At 38.6% G+C, this 21186-nt stretch overlaps 2 protein-coding genes across 5 annotated transcripts in view; one reads left to right on the forward strand and one right to left on the reverse strand.

The window, feature by feature from the left end:
• Nucleotides 1–9055, forward strand: part of tnn (tenascin N) — a 35087-nt gene extending 26032 nt beyond the window's left edge. For 2 of the 4 annotated variants that reach the window (XM_079348533.1, XM_079348534.1), the window contains 9 exons: nt 111–374; nt 1465–1728; nt 3864–3994; nt 4465–4603; nt 4738–4889; nt 5382–5478; nt 5605–5769; nt 6352–6515; nt 8217–9055. In XM_079348533.1, coding sequence (XP_079204659.1) covers nt 111–374; nt 1465–1728; nt 3864–3994; nt 4465–4603; nt 4738–4889; nt 5382–5478; nt 5605–5769; nt 6352–6515; nt 8217–8366 — 1526 coding nt within the window. In that variant the 3' untranslated portion in view covers nt 8367–9055. The remainder of the gene's footprint in view (nt 1–110; nt 375–1464; nt 1729–3863; nt 3995–4464; nt 4604–4737; nt 4890–5381; nt 5479–5604; nt 5770–6351; nt 6516–8216) is intronic. The other 2 variants (XM_079348535.1, XM_079348536.1) reach the window with 2 other exon arrangements.
• Nucleotides 9056–17955: 8900 nt separating this feature from the next.
• LOC306826676 (zona pellucida sperm-binding protein 4-like) overlaps nt 17956–21186 on the reverse strand; it is a 350754-nt gene continuing 347523 nt past the window's right edge. Inside the window, exon 9 of the mRNA XM_079348149.1 lies at nt 17956–17970. The gene's annotated coding sequence lies outside the window, so the exon portion shown is untranslated. The remainder of the gene's footprint in view (nt 17971–21186) is intronic.

The following is a 21186-nucleotide window of genomic DNA, read 5'->3' on the forward strand; positions in this document are numbered from 1 at the left end:
CAAAGCTAAAACAAAGTCCAGCCTCAGCATGTGGTGACAGCAGTTGGAAAATGTGCATTATTGTTTGCATTAGTCGTGCATTAATGTCCTCTACTAACATGTTCCTCTAGAACTGGATACTCCTGCTAACCTCTCAGCTCGAGATGTGACTGAGTCCACCTTCATCGTGTCGTGGGATCGAGTCCAGGCTGAAATAGACGGTTACATGCTATCCTACAGCTCCTCTGAGGGTACCAGTGAGGAAATCCCACTGGGGCCTGACAGTTCCTCTTACATGCTGACAAATTTGAAGCCTGGGGTTCTCTACACTGTCTACATCTGGGCCATCAAGGGACCCAAAGCAAGCAAGAAGATCTCGACACAAGCTCAGACAGGTCTCAAATCAACAACTTTTTGTTAACCCTAATCACCTGACCAACTAGCCCTTGATATATAGCATTTTTGGCTGAACTGTGCCTTCATAAACACCCATGGAAAAAAATGGGTTTTTCATGTTTGAACACTTAAAATCAGCATGTTTGTTGAAAGCAGTTTCTTCATCCATCAGCTCTTCCATCTACTCGCCTAATTCCTATGAGGTTCACGGCAAGCAAAGTAATCCAGAGTTATTCTTTTCCAAATACGCTACTCCATCTTTTCCTGTTTTTGTGGTCCCATACCAGCTCGGGGGTGTTATTCCTCTCACATGTCCTGGGTCCCTGCAGTCTCCCCTCAGTCAGTCATGCCTTCAGCATTAGAGCTCCTACATTCCAAGTTATTGAAAAGAAAATTTAAAAATCTGATCTGTATAGCTTCTGCATACAAAGTGTTTTCCTCACTACAACACACAGAAAATAAAATGGTAGATAGGATTAAAGTAAGCATTAGGTAAAACCCTTTCTGCGCTAGAGAGGTGCACATTTAAATAATCCCTTAATGATGATGCATTACATAGACACAAAATAATCTCATTCGTACGATTGCCTCAAAGTTCCCTCACCTCAGGCATGGTCCCACAGGCAAAAGAAGAGCTGTTTACCCTCTTATCTCTTACTGTTACTGTGACTCCACATGCAGAACTAATCTCTTGGCCCATCTTTGGGGTGTTTCGAGACAAAGTGCAGTGAAAAAAAAAGCTTCAGCCTGATGAGAGCTCAGGTACAGAGAAACCTCTGGGATCCCATGCTGTCTCTTCTGTTTGTTTCATAATCTATATGTCTGGTGGGACGCTTCTAATAGAAAAGTTGAAACATTATAAAATCTCATATTTAGACACTTAGAGTTTTTTTACATGATGGACTGTGGTATGCTACTCATGTATTATACTAATATTTTGAGCTAACCCATGAGGAAAACGTTTCATTTGTTCACCCTCAGGTGAGAAATGAAACAATATCTTTTAGTTTGCATCAGTAGTTCTTGTAGATGCATCTTGTAGTCTTGCACCTTTAGTATGTTAACCACTTTCACTAACATCTTCCTCAGAATTGGACGCTCCAGCTAACCTCTTAGCCCGAGATGAAAAAGAGTCCAGCTTCAGCGTGTCCTGGGATCCAGTCCAGGCAGACATTGACGGCTACATGCTAACCTACAGTTCCTCTGATGGAGATAGTGAGGTGATCCCAGTCAGGTCTGACAGCAACTCTTATAAACTGACCGGCCTCAGGCCGGGGGTCCTCTACACGGTCTACATCTGGGCTATCAAGGGGAGCAAATCCACCAGGAAGATTTCAACAGAGGCTGAGACAGGTCAATACACAGCAAACAGGCCGAATTTTGTTTTGGTGATAATATGCTCCCTTCCTCTACATATTGTAACTTAAAATAACTGTTTAAACTACTCTTTAAACAGGAAAAAGTAATAGGAAGCAGGGACTTTATAACAGACTATATAGTCGAAAGCAGATCCTGCAATTGAAGACGGATCTCCACTATTGGTGATATAAACAATAGTAAGCAAAAACTTGTGCAGACAGACTGAATGTTGTGTTTTAATATGTCTCCTACCAGGCATCAAAAAGCATCTCAGCTTTGGCACTGACAATGCGGTGATGTTACTGTTGCACGAAGCTGTCTTCCAGTAATAAGTCCCAGGCATCTCTGCAGACAACCTCAAACAGGTTAACAGTTACTGTTAATAACAAAGACCTAAGTCTAAGAGTTTCAGTCTGGGTGTGCTACATGTGGCACAGGTTTGGGAAATATTGTTTTTTTCAGAAGCAGTACATTGGTGCAGTATGTACAGAGGCAGAACAGCTGCTACCCTGAAGAAAGCAAACTAAAGTAATTTAACTCAAAAACTCTTCTATATCATTTAAAAAACACCTGTGGAGTCCTGATATTAGCGGGATCATATGGATACGCTGGTGTTCATGGGGATAAAAGGCTATTATGTAGGGTAAGAGAATGCATCTGTTTTGTTTTCTTAGACATCATCTAAAGTATTCTTTGGTGAAATTTTAGTAACATTAGCTTAATTATAACTAATAAGTAATAACTCAAAAGCTTTCCATTCTCATAAATTAAAGTGTTTTAGATTGATTAAAATAATCTATCACACTTTTAAGTGACTTTCATCAATGTTATAAAGGCTATCTTGTTCATTACTGTGTACACAGAACAACAATTCTTTATTTTAAGCCTTATCAAATTGTATACTTCCCACTAAGTGAAAACATGTTTTTATGAAATGTAAATCTTCCTGAAAACATCAACATCCTAATCTGACAGGAAATGTTTCCCTTAGTCCAGGCAGGGTCAAAGTGAAAGTCTTGCAGCCTTGCGTGGGGTTAAAATAGCAGCTGCAGCACATGGTGAATGAGTTACAACAGAAGTATCTTTGTGTGGGCCACATGATGTGTAAAATCACCTGGGAGCTCTAAGTGAAAGCTGGATCTTTTTCAATTAGGCAGCAAACGGCCAAGGTTTTGATTATAAACTTGTCACGTCGTAACTCATTAGAAACCAGCGCTGGCTGCAGACCAGCGCGGTGCTGACCTCAGATAGGAAAGCCATTGTGTCAGAAGATATCATCTGGGATACATAAAAGCCCATGTTATTACAATTGTGATTTTACTGGAACTCGTAACAGGCACCATCAATGTGTCATTTGAAACAGTCTGAGATCAGCATCCCTGCATTTCATAATCTAATCATTATGATGGTACTTCTACATGTGGCCCTTTTTACACCTTTTCCTTTAATTAAATATGGATAGTTAAGCCATTGGAGGATTATTAACATAAACATTGCAGACTTAAAGTATGACTCTTGATTCAAATAACTAATAGATGGTGACAAATGCTTGCTCTAATTTCATGAGCTGTGGGAGGTTAAGGCTTCCACTGTTACAGCCGGCGTCTTCATGTCAGACAAATTATTTCAGCGTCAGTCTCAGGTCAAATCTCCAGAGCTTTTAATCAAGGCAGAGGATATGAGCCGGTTTATCTACAGAGGCAAACTGTTACTCTGCATGTGGAAGGAAGTCATCTCTGTTGTGTGCTTCAGTTGCAGAGAGGCTGAGAAGCTTCAGTGTGACAGACACTGAATACTTCTCCTTAAATCAATGTGATTTTGAAAGGACGATGCCATTCCAATTGGCAAATGTTTGTGCTCTTTAACGGAAGCATAAATAGATATTCCAGAGAATATTTAAATAATCATTTAGAAAATGTTTTAATTATTGTTATTGCAGAGACTGTTAATCTTTGGAGGCCCTCATAAGGGATATTTCCCCATTTGTGTGAAAAATAAACTTAAGCAGCAAACTGCTCTCCATTTCCTGTCCAAACCTTAATTGACGCCTGAGTGATAATGAACAGTTCGTACAGGCGACATGTCGTTCATGTGCTTTTATCCGCTCTGATTTACCCTCTAATCCACAGAGATTGATTCCCCCAAGGACCTGAAGGCAACAAATGTGGGTGTGGACTTTGCTTTTCTGACCTGGGGTTCACCTCTAGCTGATATTGAAGGATACATCCTTACCTACAGAGATGCGGAGGGCAACATGCAGGTACTTAGTCATGAGGTTTAAAGAAACTAACAGTCAAATATCAAATTGGGTTTGATTAGGAGGAGGATGAAAACTTTGATCTGTTTATACTTATGAGTCACAGACTGTTGCCTAATTGGACTCTGCTGGATCTGAAGTTCTGTGCTTACTGTTTCTTTAACTTGAAACAAACTGGGACTAGAGCGAAGATGTATGTAAAATTTAAACTTTGTAAAACGCTGACCTCTTGTGGTCAGAAATAAAATTAAAGTAAAGCAATATTAGGCACATGGATGAAGTGATTGATTCCTCCCTTAATTACATACTTTGAAAGGCTTTATGAGAATTGAGCCCATATTATAACAGTCTCTTAATAATGTTAAAGACAGTATCATCATTCAAACAGACAGAAATATTGCATTCTTTTTTATTAAACAGGAACGTTTGGAGGTTAGGGATGATTAACTGCAGCTATTGCCTCTTGTTGTCAGACTGTTGAACAGCAGCTTGGACCCAGAGAGAGCAAATTTTCTGTGTCCAGTTTGGAGACAGGAAAGAGATACATTGTGAGCATCATCGCCTACAGGGGGAACAAGAGGAGCAGAGTGGTAGAGACCAGCTTTAAAACAGGTGTGAAGGCTGAATCAATTCTTTTTTCATCCTCTGCAGGTCCACAGCTTAAGTCTATGATGCTCTTCGATGTTATTTCATGTGATTCTCTGCTGGAAAATATGTCATCATGGTTGTCACATTTTCTTCTCTAGTTGGTGTCACGTACCCTTTCCCCATGGACTGTCTTCAGATCATGAAGAATGGCAATAAAAAGAGCGGTATCTACACCATTTATATTAACAATGACCGCTCCAATCCAATTGAAGTTTATTGCGACATGGACACCGATGGAGGTGGCTGGCTGGTGAGATTAATTAAGAAACTGAAATGACAATAATATGGAAACACAATTTTTACCTAATCTCTTCTTTTATTTCTTATTATACATAAGTGTCATTTGCATTCATCATTATAATGTGAACACTTAACACTGAAGTAACATGCCGACAGTTGTACTTCATATCATGTCACTACTCAGCCTGCCAAAGCGGCCGTAGGCCCATAATAACTTCAGTTTTCTCATTAATGGTCCTGATAATGTGCACAAGCCATGAGTTTTATTTTTTGGAGTTTGTGGGACCTACGTTTTTGAAGCTGAGAACTAAGTTGTACTTTAAATATCTCAGACACTGAAAAATGTTGTACCTCTTACCTGAGTACTTCTTACCAATGCTAAACAGTTATTGTTGCTGCTGGGATTAGAGTCTTGGAAAATGGTTAACAGCATTTCAGAGCCAATAGTTTAAAACATTAGTGAACCAGCTGCCAGTAAACACTATGTGCTCTCTGCTTTCAGATGCTCCAGCGCCGAAACACTGGCAAGCTGGACTTCATGAAACGCTGGAGGCAGTACATAGCCGGTTTTGGCAACATGACTGAGGAGTTCTGGATCGGTGAGTGCTTCAATGTTTTTCCTTTTTTTTGCTGTTGCAGATAGTAAAGCATGAACAAGTGTACACTCAAGAGGTATTTCAATATTCCATCTAGCTCACCCATCCTCTGTTTGGCTACTCCCTTAGGTCTGGATAAGATATATCAACTCACAAACACTCCCACTCAGTACGAGCTGAGGTTTGACTTGGGCTTGGGTTCAGAGAGAGCGTATGCTGTGTATGACAACTTCAAGATTGCACCGGTCAAGGAGAAGTTCAAACTCACTGTTGGCACATACAGAGGAACAGCAGGTGGGGGTCTTTTTTACTTCAAAAAACTGCCAGGAAAACAAAATAGACTGACACTGTGGAGGAAACATGAGCAACATTGGAGGCTCACATTTTCTCTCTGACACTTTACTCAAGGAGAAGAGAAAAAGAGCGAGCACAGAATGGGAATGAGACAGACAGGGGTGGGATACAAAGGTTTCTCGCAGTAGGCTTCATTCTGTGGGGTGCGGGGAAAGCAAATGCACACCAACAGTAGGTGGGATATTTGTTGCAGGCAGTTATAGACAGCAGCTGTATGGGGAAGGTGGTATCTGAAGGAGGCAGGGCTGTGGTAAGCTTTGAAGACGGACAGATCCAGACGCATAGCAAGTGGGACGCTGTGTCTACACATAACACAGTGTGCTGAAACAACACATACTCTATGCCTCTATTTCTGGCATTTCATAAAATTTCTTCCATCAGGGAGTGTATGAAGACAAGTACTGAGCTGCAAAAGTCTGTGAATAAACTGCTGATAGAGGAACCACAGACAGCCTGTTCTTTGCAGTTTCTCACCTGTGAACTCTTGTAATTGTATTTTTATTCATTGTTAATGCTTCTCAGGTGATGCAATGATTTACCATCAAGGCCAGCCCTGGACTACTGTGGACAATGATAATGACATCACACTGGGTAACTGTGCTCTGACCCACCGTGGAGCCTGGTGGTACAAGAACTGTCACCTGGCCAACCTTAATGGAATGTGGGGAGACAACAGGCACAGTCTAGTAAGTAAGCAGGGAGGCTGCTTGTACCAACATCTGTAAGACAGAACTGTATAGATTCTGGAGGAAATTCTAGTGCCAGACCTGAGTAAGACAAATGAGCATCCATTACAAGTGTTTATAAAATGGTTAAGGCTCTGAGTTAAATGTAACAATGCATTGAATAGATAAGCAAGAGCAGTACAAAAAGTTCAGTAAAAACAAGAATTAAGAGAAGTAGTTGGAAAGTAATGGCAATGACATCAACAGTCCTATCGGTAGCAACATGGACAAAAACTTTAAATGCACTAAATAATAAATATGAGATAACATACAGTGTTGTATTATATTAATATAACTCTAAACTGTAAAGGTTGACTAATTATAAAATTGGTTTATACTTCTTTCAAATAATCACACAAGCCTACCACTGCAAGTTTAACCATGTACCCTTATTAAAGTGTTCTTTTTACCATCAACTCAATCTGAATTGGAAAAGATCCATTGTCTCCTACCTTTGACTTTGAGTCATGCGTTCCTTTCATGATAACATCTTACCTCTCCTGGGATTTTAGAGAGTGTTTCGTTTTTGCTTCAGCAAAAGAGATCTTCTTTTTTTTAAAAATCTATCTTTATAGGAGTCACTTCCAAAATATTGTCAGACAATACCCTTGTACTGTTTCAGTGTAGCGTGCCTTCACACCAACAGGGGGCACTCACAGTACTATGGCATACTGTATTTGGACTAACTCAAGTACAAAACTGTTGGCATGAAAACATTTAGCCTTCACTCCATCCTCTTCAGGAAATATTATATTCTAAAAGTGTGTCTAAAGTTGAAGTTGTTAAAGTCAGTATGAAGACTTTTAGTCCAAACAATATTGATCTTACATATTTTTAAATAAATGCAAGAAGATCTATGCCTCGCTGTTGTTTTCTCTATGTTTGCTTTTATGAATCCATTGGGTTTAAAATATCAATAAAGCAAGAATATAATTTTCATCGAGTGTTGCTGATAAATTCTGCTGTTAGACTTTCAAGACTAAGATTTAGTTACAAAGAGTTTTGCTAAATGTCTCTGCTCAATGTCAAAAGAAAAAGTCAGAAGGTTATTGTTTTGTCATAGGCATATCTGCATAAAAAATACACAAAAAAACCTAATTGGTGCTAATTGGATTGCTTCTACACATTCTTACTTCTACACATACTTACAACAAAAGACCAAAAATGTTTGCTCACAGTTGCTGTTATCTGGTCAGAAATCAAAGACAACGTCTTGCCAGCCCACTCCTCGTTGTTTTGGTTTTTTTTGGATTGTGGAGGTAAGGCAGAAATGGCCTGAATCCATCGGCAGTGATAAGAAAACACATTGCTCACATAAACCATAAGTGTGTTTTTCCAAGGCTGATGGGGTAACAACAACAGTTATTATGTCTAAGGGAGACTGATGCTAAAGGAAATGCCGGGGGAGACCTCTGCTCTTGTCGAGATTTCATCCATAATACTGCCTCTGCAGATGTCTCCTGCCATTGTTCGTCTGTGAAATGTAATAACAGTCAAAACAAGTTTGTACTAACATGAAATGAAGCCAGAGGCTGGTATTTATTAGTGTTTGTCATTTGGCCTGCCTGTCATGCTGCCTGCCTCTATCTCGCTGTGTCATGTGTTTTCCTTTTTCTGATTTCTCCTGCTCTCTTCTAATTTCACGCTCTTTCTCGTACTCAGGGAGTGAACTGGGAGCCGTGGAAGGGCCACCTGATGTCACTTGACTTCACAGAGATGAAGATCCGACCTGTGGGAGCTTTGTCCGGCAGGAAAAGACGATCGCTGATGAACAAAGAGAAGAGCAAATCCAAAAACCTCCCTAAGATTTAAAAGAGCATCTCCCACGTAAACCTCACAGTAATTATCAGTCCAGCATGCTAGATTTGGGTAATTGATCTCTGATCTTTATGCCTGTTTGTGTCTCACCTCCCTGACAAGACGCAAACGTTCATAGGTCAAACGATAACTGCTCATATGGAATAGTAACTTATTATATGTTCATCTGCAAGAGGTTGATCAGAAGGTAAAGTGGGTCAATAGGAAAGCAGTGAATGAAAAACTGAAGTTGTTTTGAAGTGTACCAAAGTGTAAAATTTACAAGTTAAGTCTATCAGTTATAATGCAGGTGTCCTTTACTGATTATGGTAGTAATTTTAATGTTAAATCAGAATGCAGTAGATTTACGTTCATTTGGGAACCAAGAAATATCTGTAATGGGCTCCTGTATTCATTTTTACTTCTTTAAAAGCCTCCAAACAGCAGCCAGAGTTATTTGTATAATAGGTGTTCATTGTATGTCCTATGAAGACTCTGAGTAGCATCTTTTCCTGTGTATAGTACTATTGTCATAACAAAATAAATGTGTTGAAAAAGTGTAAAAATCAGCTTGTGGGTTTAAAGTGAGGTGTTGATGTTTAATGAGTTAGCACTCAGGCTTACTGCTCCTGAGGCTGGCTGCCTGTGTCACACTTTGAATACTGTTGCTGGATTTAAACATTTAGTTTGAAAAATATAAAATAAATATCTATCTGTGATAATTTTTGACTAAGACTCTTTTTTAAAAACTGGAAAAGCTTGTTGTAGAAACTCAGAAGAAGACAGATGCAGCAAGAATTTTTGAATTTTAGGTCAGAGGGCTTCTCTGATCTGAAATCTGATTCAAAATGGGATAGAGGGAGATGCAGGAGGAAGGACAGAGACAAACAGAGCAACAACAACAATGAATAACATCGATTATAGCTACAATGTCAGTATGACAGTTGTATGTGTAGTGTTGTGCTTTTTACACATTTCATACATAATAGCACTTTGAGATTCTCAAACGTAAAGGGCTCTACAAATAAAATGCATTATTATTATTATTATTATTATTATTATTACTGCTGCAAACACTCACACCATCATCACCATCATCTTTTGTCAGACAAGCCCTAGAATAGAAATGGCCGTCTGTCCTGCTTTACACTGACACTCTGGGGACAGCTCACATCAATCAATGTAATGTGTCCAGTTCAAATGTCAATAAGAGGGAAGTTTGTTTGTTCCATCATTAGGCCCTTAATGACCAATCTGAAAACTGACTGGCAGTCAGAGGTTAACACATCTGACCTTCACTTTATAACATCATTACTTTTTGTTGTAACTATGACACACTCTGTCCGTCTATGTGACAAGAAAGGAGCACATCAATCACCCCTTCTGCTAATCTGCCAAAATTGATGCAGTCACTGCTACTCAGAAAATGTTACACATTAAAATGTTATTCAAGCCTTCATGGCCAACAAGTTTTGATCCACCAGACCTCTAGCAGGATGATCAAGATCAGATTTAAGCAATGTAAATCATGGATATTCCTCTGTTGACTAAAAGTAAACTCAAACTAACATTACAGCTTCCTATTCACATGTCACACATGCTGCTCACTGTATGAACCAATATAGAAATAACACAGCCAATATTCACAATCATGAAACTTCCTGTGTAGGGCAGCAAGGTGTATTGAGCCTTTGACTAGATGCTAACATCAGCATGCTAACATGATCGAAAGAAAGAAGTTAGTCTATGACGATAGCTATCTCAAAGTTGCATAATTTGCCTTTGGCACTGCTAAACATAAGCTAAAGTACAGAGTACAGTTTGGTAATAACTATTGAGTCATCTCTTCTTACATCGTTATCAGGGGAAGAAAATACAGTTTTTCTGGTAAAATCAGATAATGAGAACTTATGTGCTTCAATATGTTGACTCTTTTTTAACTCTTTTTCTCAGAATTGTTTAATGTCTAAATTGAGCACATGGCTACAATCAACCTTTAAAATGGTGGAAGTCATTATTGGCAGCTCTACTGATCAATGGGTCTCCTGCAGAGTTTTATACCTAACAAGTTAACGCTTCCCTCATTCAACTTTCCACAACTGTACGTTTCTGCTTCAGAGCAACACATGAAGCTGTTTTGCTGATCTGACTAACTGATGTCACTAGCCCAGTATCTGAGCGACATTTGGTTTCACAATGACAATGAGAGGGAGTAAAGACTCACCCTTCCTCTTTATATACATTAGTGTAATACAGTGACTCTGTCATTACTAAGACCATTAACAACCACAAGACGTCAACAACAATCAGTAGTGGAGTGATTTCTATCTCAAAGTCTCCCCATAATGGGAAATGACTGCAATTATTTGACACAATCATCTTCTTATCAAATTTCTCAAAAACATCCCTGTGTCCCTCTGCAGATATGAATCAGTTATGAAACTTGGATAACACTTTACAATAAAACGGTGCTATCAGTGCTTACACTCAGTAGATTGTCTCTGTGTAGAGCTACAGAGTTTCAACACTACAACACTTTCATCACACTGAATTGAGCAACTATACTCACAGGGACTGATGTCTGGTTTCATAATAACAGCTTCCCAGTTCTTTATCTCATAATCTGCAGGCAGCAACAGCTCACTGGCTGTCTGGGCAGAAACTGTTCAAACCCATCGGTCAAAAGCTGAGTGTACATATACGATACAATCTATGGGGATAAATTGCGACACTTCAGGAATTGCACTCATTTATTAAAGGTGAAATGAGGCTCTAAAAAGAAAACATAGTTTGGCTGTTTATTTATCAAAATCAAATAAGGGTGTCAGAAGGCTGCATACTGCTGAAAATTTGGCAGCAAATCTGTCAAATAAAGTATTTTTTTTCCTCAACTTTTAAATGAAATGTCTCATGAAAGCTCATTGATGCGAAAGGATTTTTCAGCCACAGTGATTGCAAATTACTTTAAGGAGATTGGTTCCTGCAATTTCTCTGAGAGGTGAGTGGTTTGCTTTGTGCCAGGATAAACAGAGAGCAGAGAACAGTCTGCCATTCTCTCCCATTTTCTTTCTGCCTCGCTCCCTTGTTTTGTTTCATACAATTATATACAGTACAGACTTGCAGACATACACCTCCTGCTGCCCCTTGTCACTCAGGTTGACACATTAATGCCTCCGGAACAGTATGATGTATTTTTTTCCATAAGGGAAGCTGGTAATGTTGTAATAAGGGAGTGGTTGTTTGAGGGGCTGCAGTATGAGCAGTTCATGGAAAGAGAGAAGTTCTGACGAGACAGACAGAGGGAGAAGAGAAGAGAAAGAAGAGAAAATAAGAGAAGTCTTTTTTTTTTTTAAATAACAACTGTCTCTGTGACAGAGAATTCAACCCTGACTCATGCCAAGTTAATGCTGGAAAATCTTTTGCATTCATAAAAGCTATCTCTAACAGGGGTCTCCTGGTGGTCTGTTCTGGTATTGAACATATTTGGAAATCTTTTGAAAAATGTATGTTGCAGTTTAGGGACACCTAATTTTAAAATGTTCTATTCATAAATTAAAACAATTTCATTTTTTTCCCTGGAATTACTTTTCTTAATTTCCTATGTAAATTTGAACTGCTTTAGTTCACATGGTCCAAACACACAAGTCATAGTCAACATTGATTCAGCTTTTTGTTTCCAACGAATACCAAATGGACTATGGCAACCCAAGAGAGCAACTGGACAATAACACATCCATCAAGCATATGATGATAAATTCATAGAAAAAAGGCAATAATCTGAAAACCCATTGCAGAAAACTCTGCTACACTGCTACAGGAAACCAATCAAATTGTAATGTACAGAAAGGCTGGATTTCACAGAGTCAATGGTGGTATTTTTTAACAGGGGGTGTTTGTCACTAGCTGGCTCACATGAAACAAGGTTTAAAAGGAAACTAATTTATTTTCCATTTAAACTAATTTGTTAAAATAAAGTTACAACAATCATAGTTATGTAAATCAGTCATGAATGTAGTGTGTGAATGAGTGCACAAAGCAAACCAGCTGGTGGAGGCCTGGGAGAAAGAGAGGAGAGAGACGAGTTAGAGTGGAAGCCACATACAGTATAGCTGGACTCAGGTGTACCCAGTTTGGTTAATGGTCTTCCTGACTCCTTCTACCGTCTGCCAAGCCAGGAAGCCAAACATGCATGCAAAGGGCAGGATGTCACATGTCATGTAGCTCTAGATGTGGCTTGGGCAGGTGAGTTGTTGCCATGGTTTGTGACTGATGAAATTGATAAAGTGTAATTAAATTTATTATTGAAAACATAGCTAAAATTGGGGGGTAAAAAGAAATTACGGTGAATTGAATGTGGTGGAATGTACAAGGGGAGTCACATAGTGTAGTAACACCAGTTTCATTTAGGTAGAGGAAGTATACTCTAAAAACCCTGACAACACATTCAGCATTGTTCACGTTTCGTCACACCGTGGCTCTGCACTTCAGTGATTAAAAAGTTTTTTCAGGGTGTTGGATACACTTATTTTCCCTCCACATATCATGCTATCTTATAGTTATGAAAGATCTCAAAGTCACCTCAGGCCTAAAAGAGATAAATAGACCAACATGTTTTTTTTATTCTGTTAAGCAAGTGATGCTTGTACTTTGACAACAGTGAACAAGCACCGCAGGTTAAGAATCAGGTTTTGTGAGACGGAACAAATTTCTCAGAATGCATGTCTGAGCTTATTTTCTGTTAAAGATGAATCGTTCCTGAAGCCAAACTCATTAGTTGCCTCAAAGACTGCTCAGTTTCGGCCATCAAGCCAATGATGAAAATGACATGCTCAAGGAGATCACCAGAGGCCGCATGGTTTATCAAATGCTCTAACTTTCAGATGTGTTTAATATTTGCAAAGTGTATACCAAAAGTTAAGTCCTTCTAGCCCTTTTTATAAACATATTTACATAAATTATCGTAGATAATGTTGATGTCAGTTGCAGTTTGAAACCGTGCAAAATAGATGTCATGCTTTATTGAAATACATTTCAAACAGATGGAGCTCTTTGCAGTTAATTTCAAGTCATGTGGTCTCAAAAAATGTAATCAGGCTGCCAAAATGAAAAGAAAGTCTTTCCTATAGGGCACAACAATACTGAAATAAATAAGCTGTGTAAATATTGAATTTGTGAGCATATTAAATATGCGTTTAATATTTGACATGGTAACACACAGAGATGATGACTTTATGTCAAGATGTAAAGGGTCTGTTAACTCACTTTATATTAAAAAAGAAAAAAATGAGATTCTACAATGCTTATAAAAAGAATTCATATTTCTTCCTGTCAACCTCCACATTGTGCTGTCCTTTATCATGTCTTTCTAGATGTCAGAATACATTATGCATACAGAGCTACCAACAAAGCCAGCCAGGCTCATAATGATAAAAACACCTCAGCATTTTTCAACTGTGAAACAACAACAAAACACCTAAACAGACAATGTCATGTATGATTAGGTGGGATCAAAAACATGCCGGTGTCGTAAAGAAAACTATCCAGGACGGGAGATTTGTAGTTAAACAGATGACAGATCCTTACAGCTCTGTTCTGATCTCATTAAAGGAGAATAACGATCAACATGTACATGTCATGTCCCCTACCTTTAGACACGTGATGATTGACAAACTTGCTGGAAAATAAATCACCATCTGTTCAAAGTGAGAGAAGCAAAAACACAGAGAGGGTCAACATCACAAACAGCCTACACTTGTTAAAAAGAAAAGTGTGGGAGGTGTGAATGTGTATCAGAAACCAAGTGATCTCATTGAGGAGGTTGACACATCAGTATTATATGTATTTATCAATCAATCAATCAATCAATCAATCAATCAATCTTTATTTATATAGCGTCAATTCATAACAGGCGTTATCTCAAGACACTTTACAAAAGCAGGTAAAGGACCTTACTGTTTGTCTGTTAACATTAACAAAAGAGCAGGTAACAAGACCATGCTCATCGTTATGTTTACAAAAAGCAGGTAAAGGACCTTACTTATGGCTATATTACAAGAGCCCAGCTTAATCCGTCATAGCGTGGCAAGAAAAAACTTCCTTTTAACAGGCAGAAATCTTCAGCAGACCCGGGTTCATGACGGAACAGCCATCTGCTAAACTGTGCTGGGCTTGAAAATGGGATGGGGGAGATGGGACAAGATGCAGAAAGAAGAATAGGATAGGATAGGTTGGGGGGGGGGTCTGGACAGGCCATCCTCGTGGAGGGGGGGGGGGGGGGGGGGGGGGTTGGGCAGGCCATCCTCACCAACAGTCCCAAGGAACCTAAGAGAGCTCAGGAGCTCCCAGAAAAAGGAGAGGTTAGAATATAAAGATGACAAGCAGCAATAAGATATGAAAGCTGGGAGAGAGAGAGGGAGAGAGAGATAAGAGATCCTGGTGCCAGTTCTGGTGCTAGTGCTTGGCTGTAAAAACACCCACAGTATGCTGATTTCCTGCCTATCTTTATGTCTTTTTAATTACACTTCTGAATTCTGAAGACTATAAATAATTTATTTATAACATTTATTGCAAATAGTCCAATAACAATTTTAACCGTGTGACACACTTTATTATATATCATTAGTATATTTATATAATATATACTGACAACATAAGCACAAGCTAATTGACAAATCAGAATGGAAAGTTAATTTTCTAAATACTTTTAGTAACTAATTATGACTCGAATTAGCCTTTAAAAAGATTCCAGTTTGCGGTCTATACTCAAAGTATACAACTGCAACACAGTCTCACAGAAATACAGGAAATGATCAAGACCACTTAACCCTGCATAATGGTTATTGTGGGTTTTAATGTGCATTACATGGTCTGGTGAGTGTATAAAGTGTTCTGGCGTGTTCAGGTGTGAAAAGGTCACAGTTTTGTTAGTAGAAGCTAGAACTAGTTTGGCTGATATAAAAAGATTGTAGTTTGATGTAAAAATAGAACCAACCAACCAGTAAAGTTATTTATATAAGGTGTGTAACATGATGTTACATATGTGACAGAAACCAAAGTTAACTTTTGGTCTAAGTGTCATTTGAAACCCCCTTGTGTTAAAATTATTTGTCTTAATACTTTGTCACCTAACTTTCTAGCGTATGGCTGTACAGTATCTACAACTAATTGACTTTTCATTGGCTGTGTTAAAAAAACACAAACTCATAATTCACACATGTACCTCCTTTCCTAAGCTATATAATGTGATGCTCAGAAGCTGTAGGCATGCCACATATTTCTGTGCAACCATGTTGACAATAAACCTGCCACAAGCTAGCTTAGCCTAGCAGAAATACTTGCAGCAAAAGGAAAAAAAGCTTGACGGGTTTGTCCATATCCAGTAATAATAACCATAATGCTAAATTTGTAGTGTGTACATCAATTATAAACATGACAGTTTGCAGAAATTGTGTCTACGATTACTCCCTGGAGTTTTCTTCCTGGCCATAGTCAGTAAGTAACATGACAATAATCTTTGTAAATGGTTAATGTATTGATTTAGATTTTTTACTTTGAAAAGAAAAGCACACATGTTATGAAATTAGTAATATTTAGCTTTAGACAATGTCTTTGCAGTTCCCCCGTTTCCATTTCTTGTGTTATGCTAAGCTATGCTAATTGGCGTTTATGTCTGTCTTCAATTTTCATTCAGGTTTAAGTTTTTATTTTGAGATTCGTCCTCAGAACAAGTGCTTCCATAATAAGAATTCACTATAAAACTCCCCTGAAAATATAAACACAAACCAAAGGACAAGTTTAGCCAGCCCTGGGACTCGTGAGATGTTATTTCTTGACACCGTCTCAGTTTCTGCAATAGTCCTTATTAGTCATAATGCGTAGCAGCAGAGATTCTTATTTTGCAGGGTAAGCTTTCAAATTAAGCCCTACAAGTGGAGTTTCTCTTTCTTTGAACATGAAACAGAGGAGGCAAGCACATACTTCCACATGGGAATGCATCTGTCTGCACTGTAATCAAATGAGCAGGGGCTGTTTTCCCAGCAGCACTTGAGCTTGTTCAACTCAGTGCCAGTGTAAACTAATGCATAAAGATGAATACACTACTGAGACACTCCTGCTTAATTGGCCTGTGGGATGTCATTTACTTAGAAATACAAAAAAAAACGCAATCAGACTCAATCCACTCAAGCACAACACATTCCTTCTTGAACATGAGAAAAAATTGTTTGTTTGTTTTTAACTTAAATTATTTGAAAAATGTTTAATCTTTTTTTTCTGTGACTACATGTATTCTGAATGTATTTTGATGGCATTAAAATATTTCTTCACAATTACAGGCCAGTATTACTGATACTGAGAATAACACTTCACCACAGAGATCTGGGGGGGTAAAAACAACAAAAACAAAAAAAACAACTCATAACGTAAAAAAACCCAAAAAAAACCGACATTGCTCAGTATTTGTTTAAATATATCTTTACAGTTCTCAGTGCTTAGTTGACTAAACAGTATTTTTTTGGAACTACTTTGTAGTACTATAGATCTTAAATTCCATAGGCTACATGGGGTATTAACAATGAACCACCATAATCTTATTTCAGTACATGTAATGGATTATGGCTTAATACGGAAACAAAAAGTAATCAAAATTCTGTTGATATTAGTTGTTGACAAGCACATAATGAAGATAACAGAAGTGAATGTAAACATACTCGGTGCTGTTTGCGGTCCCTGATAAATGCAAACATAAAACAATAGGCTACAACCATCTGACCCAATATATTCTAATTAAAGCCTCAAAAACATCCTTGTCTGTTGCGTTAAATAAATGGTCATCTCTTAAACTCGTCAGACCTCTTGAGCATTCGAAGAAAGTGCACAAAATGTATTTATATCCAAATTATTCATAAGTAATGGCCTAGAAAAATGAGTGAACTTTAGTTAGTTCTATAATTTTATTAAGATTAGACATTTAATTAAGAATTGATATCAAACTCTAGTTTCACTTTAGGGGATAGAACTCTACCTTTAAAGGTCACTACCCCTGAATGGTAAAACACTCATATTCAAAACTATGAGAGGTGTCTCTTCTTTGGCTCCCACTTCTTAATACGAAAAAGTAAAGTAAGAACAGAAAGAATTCTCTCTGTGTCCTATAAGTGAAACTTTTCAGAAGTTAAAGGCTTCAACTTTACAAAGTGAGAGTCAATCAGCAGCCTAGAGTGTGAAGAGCAGACATTACAGAGATGCCTGAATGCGGGGCTCAACTTAAATTGGCTCTTTTTACCAAATACAGACCATGTGGACTTCACATTGGAGCTGTGCTCTCAATAACACTGTACTTTCTCCCTCTGTTTAACACTTCTCACACACAACACACACACACACACACACACACACACACACACACACACACACACACACACACACACACACACACCTACACACACACACACACACACACACACACACACACACACACACTTACAGGTATGTCTATGACCCTTTCAGCATCATTCTCCCTTTGTGTACCACACATTAAAAAACAAAGATCAAAATGTTGTAAACATTGTCTGAAAAGACATGATAGGAATACAAAAGTGAAAAGATTCTGTACATTGTTTACATGTTGTTGATCTGTTAGACACAAGTTCCAGTCCACAGGCCTTTTAGTTACCTAAAAAAAGTTCTTTAGCATCCTTAGATTCCAAAATAGATTTAGACATCAAATTCTCCATCATATCCTCTGCCCAACAGTCCAAGGATCAGCCATTCCAAACCAACAGAAAAAGTGTCCTTTCTATTCCATGGCCAGAGCCACCCTGTCAGGTGTCATAGGCTCTGTCTTAACAGAGATCCACAGGTCTTCAGTATTGGTCGAGTTCTTCTTCTTCTTGGTTTCTGACCTTGCCGTTGCCATGGTGTCCCTGCGGCAGCAGCAACAGCATCTGTTGGCATAGCGACAGCAGCAGCAGTGACAGCACACCGCCAGAGTGGTTAGGAGGACAAGCAAGGGCAGAGTGAGGAGCACAATCAGGCACACTGTGTTGTAGATGCCCTGGTTATGTTTTTCTGTGGCAAAACTCCACAGTTGGTTGAAAAAATCCCGGATGCTGTCAGTTTGTCCGTCCATGACGTTCAGATATTGAATGGTGGCTTCTTTTAACTGAGTCTGCTGGGTGGTCGTAAAGTTCTATTAAATCCTTTAGAGAGTTCCTGAAGTTTGAAAGTCAATAAATGTGCATGTGAGGCTGCTGGAGACACTAAAATGACTAAGATAAAGTGTTAATTTAGGATGAAAGTCCTTGTATGTTGAAGTTCATCAACAAATCTAACGGCTTTCAGATGAGATATTTCTAGTGACACAAACTTTTACAAGCCAGTTTTGACAGCTGCCTGTGTCTCTATGTACCTAATAGGCCCATGTCTGCCTGTGCTGTGTATGTTTAAAAGTAACACTTTAAACATGAAGGGATGCCTCTTTCCTTTAAGTTTCCCTCAAGGTTGTTTTCAAAGCCAAAGGGTTCTTTAAACAAATCCAAAAGATCAACAGCTCATTTGTGTATACAGCTCGCTTTATTGTGAAATCTCCAAGCTGTGAGGTTTCTGATGTGGCTACAGGACTGTGTTGTCTTGCTCTTTGTCTTCCTCTCCAGAATCCTATTATCCTCCTGCCCTTTGGCTTTCGTATTTGTTGCAGAGAGGTGGTCCAATTCAGACGAGTCTGTGGAACAGAAAGAAAAAAGAGAGAAAATGAACAAAGACAGAAATTTGGTTTCTTGCAGACAGCTCGTCTACATCCGCCCGCTTTTCCCTCCCTGCCTCCGATCCATCTTTCTGTCTCTGTCTTTAACATCTCTACTCCTGCCCTCCTCCTCCTCTTGTCAATGTCAGTTTCAGATTTTCAGCCTTCTCCTCATTACTTCTGCATAGGAGTCATTCAGGATTCAGGGCAGCTCTCTCTACGAGTCCCGCTGAGGAAGAAAGGGGCAAAAAGAGAGAGAGAGAGAGAGAGAGAGAGAGGGAAGGGAGATAGTGTCTGAGGTAAGGCCAGACAGAGATAGAGGGCACCAATCTTTCTAAGAGTCCCACAGAGACGGAGAGTGTGACAGAGCGACAGGGATAAGAGGTGAGAGGTAAACCTGCTGCTAGAGATTCATCTGAATATATTCGTCTAATGGATCCCATTGGAGGAGACGGATGGGACCTGGCCCAACTTTTCATGAATGTCTGATTGTAACACTGAACTCTGTCCTGAGATGAAATATCCTCTTATAGCTCTCCTGGAGAAGAAACACGGTGTGAAGTGCTTCAATATTATAAAAATGGTTCTGATAATGAGAGGTAAAATGTCTATTTTCTCAACTAATTTAGCTGGAGGCCTTGAGGCAAACACTTTATTAAACTGGTGTGAAATAACAGTGTTTTTTTATGGCTTCTAGCACTATTTGATATCCAAACAATGTGTAACCCAAAGCTACTTCGTTCCTCTGTAGCTTTTGCTCGGTGCAAATGAGAGACAGATCTTCCTCTCACTAGAGACAGAGGGAATGGAGGGCCACACCTGCATGTAGACTTGGCATGGCTGACTCTGTGCTTTGCATCTCATGTGTTTAAACGGCTTACCACAGAGGCCTGCTAACTTCCGTCTTATTCGTTGCTTAACAGGAAGCTGAGCTTTGTGAGCTAGCAGTTAACACATCAAAGTGTGAGATGAGTATTAAGAGTCTCAGCAATCTAAATAAATTCCCACACTTGTTACTGCTATTTGTGATTTTGCTTATATAATGCTATTCTTTGCCAGAGAAAACAAAACCTCAACACTAATTTTTGGGGGTTATCATTTTTCTCTTTCAACCTTTTAAAAAAGCTTTAAATCCTTGTATTCCTATTTACTGTATAGAGCTAGTTGTTACAGGTTCAGTGATACACTCACAATACTAGGTACTGTATCACAATACAAGGTTCATGATACAATGATATCACATTGTGTCATGCTTTTCTTGTCAAGTCCAGTTTATTTGTATAGCACATTTCATATGACTTTAAGCATAGATTCAAAGTTTATGTTTGTAATCCTTGAGGTGTTCTATTGTGTTTTAAACGTTTAATTATTAATAATATGGTAAAATTGTAAATGGACTTGAGTTTGCACAGTGTTTCTCACTACTTAAAGCACTTAATAAACTTCAGGTGGCACCTACGCATTCACACACTGATTGCACAGGCCACTATGTTAAGTGTGTCCACTTGAACTAATCCATATACACATTCACAAGATGCTAAGGAGCAATTTTGGGTTCAGTGTCTTGCCCAGCACATTTGGTCATGTGACTGCCGAAGCTGGTGATCAACATTTGGGTTGAGAAAACACCAACTATACCACTGAGCCACAGCCAAAAACATGTTTTTGTTGTCTCGAGATTCACAGCATGGCATCACTTAAAGTGCTGCATCATGTTGTTGTGTCTTCATCAGTTTCTTGCAATATTGCTAACTTTTAACTCAAGTCCACAAGTTGAAACAAGACAGTCTTCAAACGTACACTTGATTCCGTCATGTCTGTACACCACCTGTATGTGTGTGTTTTGTGTGTGCGTGTCAAATTGATTTAAATTGTCCATATTTGTATCCATATTTATTTTATTTATCCATATTTATTTTATTTTCATTTAATTTCATAGAATCAAACCTGGTCATACTGCAGCTTTAGAACATAACTGCAATTTAAAAGAAAAAAAAATATTTTTTTTAAAGTTTTAAAAAATCTCATTATTTTTGTGTGTCTGTGTTTCTCTTGCTTTTGTGTCAATATTTTTTGTTTTCATTTTTTAATTTA

The sequence above is a fragment of the Symphodus melops genome (assembly GCF_947650265.1).
Source record: "Symphodus melops genome assembly, chromosome: 7".
In the NCBI taxonomy this organism is placed as follows: Eukaryota; Metazoa; Chordata; class Actinopteri; order Labriformes; family Labridae; genus Symphodus; species Symphodus melops.